The sequence below is a fragment of the Apis laboriosa genome, unplaced genomic scaffold (genome assembly GCF_014066325.1).
Source record: "Apis laboriosa isolate Shangri-la unplaced genomic scaffold, ASM1406632v1 scaffold53_cov140, whole genome shotgun sequence".
NCBI lineage: Eukaryota > Metazoa > Arthropoda > Insecta > Hymenoptera > Apidae > Apis > Apis laboriosa.
The window spans coordinates 614212-626206 of record NW_025223656.1 but is presented as its reverse complement, the minus strand read 5'-3'; the positions used below and the strand labels follow the sequence as shown (position 1 = coordinate 626206).

Sequence of the window (11995 nt, the reverse complement as noted above, 5' to 3'; positions counted from 1 at the left end):
CATCGATCAAAAATCGCAGGAAATCCAATCCAATTAAAATTTTGAAGATCACTTCTCTTTCCATCGATCGCTGCAGAAAGCACAGAAATCCTCGGATATAGATCGAAATTCAAACAAGAAGAAACAAGAAAGAATAAATCAAAAAAAAAAAAAGAAAGATCGGTTCCTCTGAAGAGGAACATCGGATGATGTCCTGGTAGGTGGTGAAAGAACGTGAGGATCATCCGGTTCGAGAGACCTCAACAAGGTCAACCCGGCATCACCCTGGCTAACGACCTGTCTGGAGGTACCGGGGGTCCCGGTGCAGGCGGCGTCGGTTCCGTCGGGGGCACCTCCGTCGGCGGCGGTGGTGGCGGCGGTTCATCGTTGCCGACGACCGCCCTCAGCCTCGATCATCAGCAGTTCAACATATTTCCGGCGATTTTCAGCAGGCAGTTGAACTTTTCCGCGGCGGCTGCCGCCAACTGCGGCCAGAACAAACTGATGGACGAATTAAGGCCGAACCTCGGCTTGCTTGGTGTCGGCCTCGTCGAAAACGAGACTTTCCACTTGAACCAAGAGAAGAGAAAGTGCAGCAGCACGAGTTCGAACGAGCAAGATTTCAGTCTTTACGGGGTACACCAAGGCCTCGAGGCTAGCCCGCCGACACCGGCCGCGACGCCGGGAAGGAGCAGTGTTGGGGCTACTTCCACCGTTGGTGAGTAATCCTTCCCTCTCGCGATAACTTTCGTATTCACATATTTTCGCAGTATATGCGTGACTCCATTTATCGATTATCGGTTTACAATTGCATGCAATCGAGTCAATAGCTGGCTAAACGATAGAACGTATAGCTATGCTTCAGAGTTGTGCGTGAACTATTGACTTAAACCCATCCCTCATCCCCAACACATCGAATCGATGTGTATAACATGTTTCGATGTGTATTAGAATCTTTAATATATTTAGATTTGTATCATTTTATGTTATTTGACGCGATTTTAAAAAGATATATTCAAATGACTAAAATATATTACGAATAGAGATATTAATTTGAGTGATGGGTTTGAGTCAATAGTTCATTCACTATTGAAAGTTGATATAGCGATATTTTAGCGATATTTAGGCTGATTTAAAATCCTCAATACATATATACGTGTTTCAACGTGTAGATGGCTCGTATCATTTTATGTTATTTGACATAATTCTAAAGCGGACTACAGATACTGAAATGTGTTGCGACGCATGTATCGATATAAACGATGGGCTCGAGTCAATAGCTCACCCAACGCTGATAGTGATATAGTGTTCTAGCATCGTGTGAATTATTGACTTAGACCCATTGCTTGGGTCGATGCGTCATAACGTGTCTCAAGATGTGTAGCGGCTTTTAGATACATGGCTTGCTCGTCTTGTGTTATTTGATACAATCGTAAAGCAATCTATAGATGCTGAAACACGTTGCAATGGTATTGGCTTAAGTGATAGGTTCGAATCAATAGTTCACACAATGCTGAAAATTGACTTAAATTGAATCGATATATGCATAGTGTGTTTCAATATGTACAGAAGATTTAGATATAAGTTGTATCATTTTATGTTATGTTTGACATATTTCTGAAGCGGTCTACGGATTTAAGAAAGATATTGATTTAAGTGATGGATTCGACTTAATAGTTCATATAATATTGGAAATAGTATTGCAATATTTAATATCGTGTAAGATATTGACTTAAATCCATCCCTTGAGTCGATATATGCATCATAGTATGTTTTAATGTATATAGAGAGCTTTGATACAAGTTTGTTTTATTTTGTGTTATTTGACATAATTTCGAAAGTTCAGTATTGAAACATATTGCAATGCATCGATTCAAGCAATAGGTTTAATATTTTGTTTAATTACACGAATTTAGTATGAGTTAAAAGTGATATTGCCATCAATCATTCGATTGTCAATGGAACAATGTAATAGATACAGCGATATTTCAATTTTGAATCATTAACTTAAACCCATCGCTTGTACGTAACATATTTCAATGCGTGTAAATTGTTTTAGAGGTAAATCTAAGATATCTTTTTTGTGACAAGTCATAACAATTGATGCACTTATATATTTATTGAAGTCCAGAATAATTAAAAATGATTAAATCCATCGCTAGTTATATAATCCTTTTTAATTGAAAAAATCATCCATTTAGATTATGATATGTTTAGATTATGATATAATGAATTAAAATAAATTAAAAAAAGAAAACGTCTATTAATAATAAAAAGATATTGTTATTATATAATTATTTATATGAAAATAATTTTATTAATTATTATAAATAATTAATAGATTTTTAAATTGATTGTTGATGTAACTATGAAAAATATCGAGTTAACGAATGTTAAGCAGCTTTGAAACACCATGAAAATGATAAGATATCGATAAAGATTCAAAATATTTTATTGGGTTGTATAATAAACATGTTCAACAATTGAAAAAGTTTTGTTATATTGTTATATTGTTATATTATTTGTGGAATTTCAAAGAAATGTTTTATCATATCTAATCAAATAATTACATACGAAAAATACTTAATTACTGATTAATTGAAAGCAACTGTATGGGAGAAATAACCATTGCTCGTAGATGATATTCTGAAGAAAACAATTTCATTCGTTTCGCCATAATTATCTTGTTCCATTTGATTTTTATATTTAATTGTTATATTTGAGAAATAAATATATTAAATAAATATTATTTATTTGATTTATTTAATACGAAAAAAGATAAATTTTATGTGGTTAAAAATAAAATCATAAGATATAAATTATTAATTACGTAAGTTCTATATAAAGTTACATATCAATATTTAATATTCTTATAAAAAAACACAAACGAATTTATTACACAACTTAATATTATATTTTAACATGTTCCATGTGAACTTGATATACATTCAGTCACAAAAATCTTTATATATTATATGTATATTTAATTAATTTGAATTATCAAAATTTACGATTTGAATAAAACTTTTATAATTATGTAGATTATAATGGATTATATTATGTGGAACAACTTTTTTTTTTTAGTTTTTTTTAGGAATATTATTTCGAAAGAATCAACACTTAAATTGTATTTTTCATTTTTTAAAATACAATTTTATAATAATGCGAAAAAGAACGAAATTTTTAAATTTACAAAATGTAAAGATTTTCAATGCTCTATCACTCTGTTGTAAAATATATTTTTAATCAAAATTGTGTTCAAAACATTAAAAAATTTTGAAATTTTGAAGATTTTAACTCAAAATTTTCCGTCGATAAAAAAGATCATATATAACTATAATCTTATTATATTCTACATACAATAAACAAAATCAAAATCAAAATTTCCATAATCTAGATAAATTCTTTTGTATTGAATTCTAGTATACAAAGATTTTTGCAATTAACTGTACGTGTATCAAACAAAATCCTAATTCTAATTTAGTGAAACTATTGATTTCATAAGAATCAGATTTTATAATTTCTCATCATTTTCTTTTTGATCTGATAACGCATTCTTTTATCTGATAACGCATCGAAAACAGTAATATATTAGTATAAAAATATATTAGTACAAAAATAAAATTTTCTTGATCATTTTTTTAATTCCGTATATTGCATCGAAAATGCAAAATTTATAAATATTTATTGCTAGTAAATTATAATAATAATGATAAAAATCAAAATAATTTCAAATTAAACATTTTGTATATTTTTTTTTATATTTTATATTATTTATATTTTATAAATTAATATTATATTGTTATTTTTATAAATTATTTTCTGGCATAAAAAACTGAAAATATTTAATATTTCAAAAATACATATATATATATTGTATATAATATTTTTAAAGATTATTATAAAGATATTTATAAAAACTACTGATAAATAATGATAGATCTTATTTTTGTAATATTTTTGTAATATTACCAGATATATATTTTTTTTAAATTTTGCAGTTATCGAAAATTCCAGCAATCTCAACTTTATAGAAAATCTTTATAGAAAAATTTATCATAGATATATCGAAATTCTAATTTATGAAATAATAATATTTGGATTTCCACATAGTGGAATTTATTTCTCTTATTTTGATATTAATTTCAAAAACAAACATATTTTGAAAAAATCTTTGAGTTTAAAAGATTAATACTTACAAAATAATCATTTGTCATTTTCTTTAAATTAATTTGTTTTTTATAAAAAAATTTTCAATTATTATCGATTTTCACATTTATAATATTGAATTCATCAAGAAATTTTCCTTTTTTAAATTTAAATTCTAATTTAATATCTATGATTTTTAATATTTTATTTAGATTTTTACATATCTATTTCTACAATAATTCTCAGTTTAGCACAAATTATTTATCAAGCTTTTAACTTTTGTTTGTTATTTACTGTATCTGATTTTTTTTATACTACAAAAATGAGCAAACAAAAATTGAAACAAATATATAATTGATAATATTTTTATCTCTATAATAATTATCTCTATAATAATAACAATAACATAATATTTATAATTTATTTGTCTTCCATTTTGGATCTTCAATAATGAATAAGAAACTTCACAAATCTTGACATTATTTTTTTTTTATAAAATGCTTTTAAATATGAACTTTAAATTTTTATATGTATTTAAAAAAATAAAAATGCATTAAAATATAAGAATTCATAAGTAAAATGTTATTAATATCATATCTTGACATAAATAAGAATAATAAATATTATTGACCAACTCAATTACCAGAAAATTTTTTGAAATTACTAATAATATTTATTTTTCGTGATGACATTTGTCAATTGTAGTATTTTTTTATACTAATGAAAGATTGTTTTTTCCTTTAATGCAAAATTTTTTACATATCGATAAAAAGGAGATACATTAAATTACAATCGAATAACTACACTTGAGAAATAATCAAAGTTATAAAGTTCCATTAGATTGTTCCATATGAAATGACCTATTGGATCTCTAAAATTATTCAAAACTAAATGATTAAGTGTACCATTGAATAAGTAAGATTTGTTGTTGCACCTTAATTTGTCTGAAGCTAGCTAAATGCATTATGTTCTATCACATATTATATTACATTATATTGTACTTGATTATATTTCAATGTCAAATTATTCTGTTTTCCTATATTTTTTTTCTTCAAAATTCAATATAATGTATAAAAACTTGAAACGATTGCATTAAAGGAAGAAACAATCTTTCATTAGTATAAAAAAATATTACAATTAACAAATGTAATCACGAAGAATAAACGAGGGAATTATTAGTAAAAATCAATTAAAATAATCATTTAATTGTAATAATTTTAATCTTGTTTTTCGATGGACAAAATATCGTTGCTTGACATGGATTATGTCATTAATTTAAAAAAATGTGAATTTTCATAGAAGACTTTTTAAAATTTATTTCAATATTTTTAAAAATACTTTATTTATAATTTTTATTATTAACCATTATAGAATTATAATATGTATTGATCAATCGTTATAATTTTTTATTCTACTTTTATATTATAAAAAATAAAATAAAAATAGAAACACAATAAATGGATAAAATCAACGTTGCATTCGATAAAAGCAAATTCGAAATTTTTTTTTCAATTATATCATTTCCAAGCATCGATATATCGAATTTGTCGAGCTAAATTTTAAATAAATATTATTTATTATAATTTTCGACAAAAAGCTATAAACGTCAATAATCATATTAATAATTCAACCACATTATTTGCAACAAATTAATATTAATTACGAACGAAAAAAATCTGTACTGTACTGTTAAAAACGGGATTCGAGGCGGAAATGGGCAACGTGTCATCTCGATATAGATGAATTTTCCGGTTGTTGAGCCTCGAGTACACATGTACGTCGACAATACGATCATGGTGTTGACAATGGGGTGAAGGGCTATACCATATGGTAGTACCTGTTCTATAGGCTATTATTATGTGCTTGTAGGATTTAAGAGAGCTTAGCACCGAGGGCGTGTTAATGGGGGTCCGTTCGAATCGTTGGTTATAGACGTGTGTCGAGTCTTGTCATTGAAGCGAAATGGCGCTATATCTTTTATCCTTCTTCCTATAAATTGACAGTGACTTGTACCTATTGCCAGAATATGGTCCAGCTGTTAGTTTCTGTTAACAAGTTTGAAAAGTAACAGTGAAATTCTGTAAAAAAAAAATAATAGTTTTTAAAATGTAAGATGTTATGGTTTAAATATTAAACATATGGAGATCGTTAGATCGTTGCTCAGATTAATATTGACATATTTTATCTTTCATTTAACAACATAGTACCAGTGCAACAATAATTCAACGATACATGAGATTATATTTTATAAAAATATTTACAATTAACAATTAAATCATTATATCTCATATATCTTATACTCAGAAGTATCCTTCTTTATTCTGTACAAAATATAATTTAAGATTTGTAAAAAAAAGAAAAAAACAATTTACAAATTATTTTTTTTTTTAATTCTTAATAATTGTATATGAAATATCGTAGCAAAATAAAATTTATTTTATGTGAAAATTATTATATTAGTAATTACGTATTTATAGATAAAAACGCAATAATATAATTTCATAAAAATGATGCTCTTAAATTTTATTGTTTGAGAAGCTCTTGTGAAAGCTATTTAGAAAAAAATTATCATAGTTTATTAGTATAAACAATAATATTAAATTTTATCAATAAGTCATCAATAATAAATAACAGTAATATTAAATTTATTCTATAATTATATCTAGTAAACAAATAATACGGAATTTAAATAATTAATTCTGAAATAAGTAATTTTATATATAAAAAAGTAAAGATTTTAGTTATTAAATGTTTAAATAATATTTATGCATTTTGTAAATCATATCATATAGTGAATATTTCTGAATTAATTCTAACAATTTTATTAATTTAATTTTTCGTAGCTATTTTACTAACAATGAATGTGCAAATAACATACAAATGGCATGCAATCGTTGCATGATCAAAACATTGAGTTATTGTCGAAACAGAAGAAGTCGATGCTGTGTTGTTAAGCGAACGTATTTTTATTAAAACACATGCAATAATGATATATAATAAATAAATAAAAAAAATAATAAATTTTTCAAGTTATAATATCAACAATATTACGATTTATTAATATGTCATTGATATTGTATCAATTTATGCCTTCGAAACAAATAGATCATATACTCGGTGGATTTAAAGTTACACTTTTTCAAAAGTAAAATTTGAAGAAAAGAATCTATTTTCAATTATTTCTTCAAAAAAAATCCCCTAATTTTATTATTCTTACTAATCTTCATACCGATATAAATAACTATAACTATACACAAAAAATATCATTTTATAATATTACTTTATAAATTTAATAAATTGTTATTAAAAAAATTAAAAAATTCTAACAAATATACAATCTACTTATAATCGAAATACTTAATAAATTTATCTATCTCGTAGTAAACTTAATCTTTGTTTTCATTTATATGTATGAACGTCTTACATATAAAAATAATCTATTTAATACATTTCTTCGATAAAATCAAATTTTTCAATGTCACTCGTTCTAAAAAAAAAAAAAAAAGAAAAAAGAAAAAAGAGAAAAATTGAAGTCATTAATATTGCTAAATGTCAAATTCGCTTCGAATGAATATTTAATTTAATTTCTCGTTAAAAGTTAAAACGATTTCGTGTTTTTTCGTTAACTCGTAAAATAAGCTTTCGAAACTTTCAAAATTTTTTTCATTAATCCATTCCCGTTTCGAAATATAAAAATCTAAGACTTTTTTCTCTTTCCCCCTCTCCCTCTCCCCTTATCCAGAAGTAATGTTGAAAAAGAAGAAGAAGGAAGAAGAAGAAGAAGAGAGAGAGAAAGAGAGAGAGAGAGAGAGAGAGAGAGAAAGAAAAAGAAAATACGAAGTTCAACAGGTGAAATTTTATTATATTTCTGCAGATCTTATTATTCGGTAATGAATTTCACGCGATGGGTCCAATTTAACCGGAGAACGTTCCCGCGTTTTGTTTCTCCCTTCAAGGTCAGACTTTTTCAGAAACGAGATGAAACCGCCATAGTATTCTAATGCAAATGGAAAACTCTGCAACGTGGACGAGAGGAAGGAGAGGGGGAGGGGGTGGGGTAGAAGGGGAAAAAGAAGAAAGATATGATGAGAGGAGAGAGGGAGGAAGAGAGAGAGAAAGAGAGAGAGGGAGGGAGAGAGAGAGAGAAACGAGGAGGGAAAAATTAATGTCGTTAACCTTCCGCGTTCTCCACGGCATTAAAAGTACTCAAGCGATGGTCTTCCACGCGATTCCCTAGCCCCTTTTTAATACGCGAGCCCGCGAAATTTCTCTTGCTACAAACGACGGCCTCCATCCCTGTTTTTAAAAAAGAAGATTTAATATTACCATACTTTCGAAGGAGAATTACGAGAACTACTTGGATTTCCATGAGGCTGATAAAGTTTATTTTCTATTTCATGTATTTAGTTTAAATATTTTCTTTGTTGCGACGAACGATGATGGTAATAAGATAGAAAATAAGAATACGGGGAAAAAATTGCGATGCTTGAAACAGCAGCAAAAGAACAATGTGAATTTGATGAACAATCATCCGTACAAAATGATTTTGAATCGTATGAACGAAAATGAGAATATAATAATAGTAATGCGATGACAATAATAATTATTGTGATTTAATTTCTTTTAATCTAAAGTCGGAAATATGGTAATTTTACGATGATATCTGATTCTTTATCGCTTTGAATATTTTACAAAAATCGGAAAATATTCCTAATTCCTATTTATTACAGTTTCTAATTTTTAAGTGTACAAATTGTAATTGCAAGCCAAATGTTTAGAATGTTTTTTGCAATAGATATAAAAATTTAAAAGAAAATCAAAGAAAATGAAAAATTTCACATTGAAGTTTATCGATTATATGGCGAGATTTTATTATTATATAAATGCGATTTTTATATTTTCGTATAAAAAAAATGTTAAATAGTTTTTTGATACAAAAATAGTGTAGCATCTTCAATTTTTGTTTAATAAATCGTAGTGTATATGTAATTACATTATAAAAGAAAACTATCGATATTTTATCTAAGTTAATTAAATTATTTAATTAAATCATAAAATGATAAATCTCGTGATTGAAATTTAACAATTTTGTGAATCAATTCTTCGATTTACATCGAAAGATTATCATTATATATATAATAATAAATTCATTTATTTAACGAAAATTTGAATTATTTATTTATTTTTTTTTTTTTATATATAGAAAAGTACAAATTGATATTTTGACGAGAAATTAACTTACTTTTAAAATTTAAAGTATAAGTATATTTTTTAGATATTAATATTATGAATTAATAAAAAAAAAAATTTAGAAAAAAATAATTTTCTCAGAACAATCGGAATTAAATTAAAATTAATTTAAATTTTACATTATTTTATGTAAATTTTTATGATATATTTTGCTTTATATTGATTCGTTAAATTTTGATATTTTTAATTAATTTGAAACAATATATACATATATTTTGCTTTAAATAATAAATAAAGTAGGAATTAATAAACTAAATTAATTGATAATTTCACTTTTTATAATATATAATAAAATGAAATACGCCTATACAAGATATAAATGATATAAATTACATCAGATTCTATCTCTAAATTTTTATTCGATCTGAAAATAATGTAAAATTTATTGCAAACCTCCAATAGTAAACGTGATAAATGACCTTTATATTAAAATTGACGAAAATTTAATATCATTGTAATAAAATATGTTTTTAAATAATATTATAATTTCAAGGCAATAGATATTATATTGTAAAAATTAGTGATAAAACAGTTAAATATTAATATTAACAGTTAACAGTTAAATATTGCATTTATTTTTTTTATTTTGATTTAAAAGATACAATAAAAAGATTGATAGTTTGCAATTATTTATTTATATAAAGTTTTATTGTATAAAAATATATACATCATTATATCATTATATATTATTAGCAAGCAGTCGTCATTCTTAAGGGATGATAATTTATAATTTCTCATCAGGTGGAAAAAGGTTATAGAGACTGAGGCTGAATTCTTTGAGTCGCAATCTTGATTATATAATACTTGATAATAAAATCTTAAATTTGGGAGAAAAAAAGAGGAAAGAACTAATATTATAATATTTTCATTTCAATTACAAATAAATTATAGACAAGAAATTCTTAGGTATAATATCATACAAATGGCATAGTATTATAACATTTCTATCAAGTACTCGTAGGATAGTTTAACAAATAAACTCGTAATTAGAGGAAAAATCGGTAGATAGAGTTGGAAGCACAGAAATAGCTTTTCATATTAACTGGAATTCGAGGACAGATGGCAAAGCAAACAGCTGTGAAGGCTATAGAGAGATCTGCATTATTTGTAATCCTATAAACCGTGTCATTTATTAGCTCGTTCATCTTGTTAAAATCGTCCTTAATTATTTCGAACGTAGCACATTTCAAGCCAGATAACAATCTTTATTAAAGATCATTATTTCGTTTAAAAAAAATTCAGAATACACAAGAAAAAATAAAATTCAATTTTAATGTAAATTTTTATTTCATTAAAAATGAATATATATTACATTATAAATTGAAAGATAAGGAGATAAGCAATAGCAATAAAAACTTCGTTTTTCCTTTACATAATAAATTTTATCAATTTTAAATTATAATATCTCTTAAATTAATAAGACTTTTCGATATAAATAGCTTAGTATTTTTTTAATAAAATTATATTAAAAATTACATTTAAATAATTCTATTTAAAAAATTAAAGCTAATTTTTATATAATCTTTACATATTCACAAAAAAAACTATTAATACTATTAATATAATATATTTCCTTAGCAAATAATTTTTGCAAGGAAAAAATTCTTTTTATACATTATATTGTGATATATTATAAAATATATACTGTGCTATATAAAAGAAAAGTAGGAATATGAGATCTTTATTTTATTTTTTGATGTGAAAAAGCTCAAAATAGTAATAAATAAAAAAATTAAAGATTTGAGGAATTCCATATAAGATGTTGCATAAATATACATAAATATTAATATGGATCTTATAAAACTTCTGATTTTTTCATTTAAAAAAAGAAAAAATAAAATTGCATTATAATAAATTTTACATTAATATGATAGTGTTAGTTTTGAGAGAAATAAGTTATGAAATAACTATGTTAAATCAATATATATAAAATAGCAAGATTTTAGAAGTAAAACATAAATATAATCAATCAACAAAATCGCAATTAAACAAACAATTTATTTTATTTTGTAATAAGTCATGTGTAAATTGTGTTTTCAAGACTCGTAAAATACAATGATGAGCTCATTATTATCATAATAAATACTATATTTATAATTCGCTTTTAAAATTTTATTCATATTCTATTAATCAAGTATTTTCATATTTCTATAAATTTGTCACTTCAGTTCTTTCATAATCAAAAATACGAATACTTTAAATCTTTATTAATATAATTAAAATTACTATTATCATAATATTAATTACCTTTTCTGTTTATTTAAAAAATAAATTTCATCTTGCACATAGAAACTTTGTATTAAATGAAACAAAAAATTCCATCAAATAAAATAAAAAAGAATAACTATCAACAACGATTGCTATAAGAAAATCTTTTAATCATCATAGTATTTAATATTTATATCATAATTAAAAAATATATGAATACCTCAAATACTTTTTTCTTTAAAAATCGCAAAATAAATTTGAATAAATTTTGACGAGTGTATGCATAGAAAATTTCTGTTACAACCGAACCACGAAATGTGCATTATAAATAAAACAAAAATAATTATTGACAACAATTATCATAATGAAGAGCGTTTTAATCGTCATAATATTTAAAATCTATCAATAC

At 24.7% G+C, this 11995-nt stretch overlaps 1 protein-coding gene across 1 annotated transcript in view; it reads left to right on the top strand.

Moving 5' to 3' along the window:
• Positions 1–483: 483 nt before the first annotated feature.
• LOC122717588 (homeobox protein unc-42) overlaps positions 484–11995 on the top strand; it is a 39663-nt gene continuing 28151 nt past the window's right edge. The window contains exon 1 of the mRNA XM_043941806.1: positions 484–697. Coding sequence (XP_043797741.1) covers positions 484–697 — 214 coding nt within the window. The remainder of the gene's footprint in view (positions 698–11995) is intronic.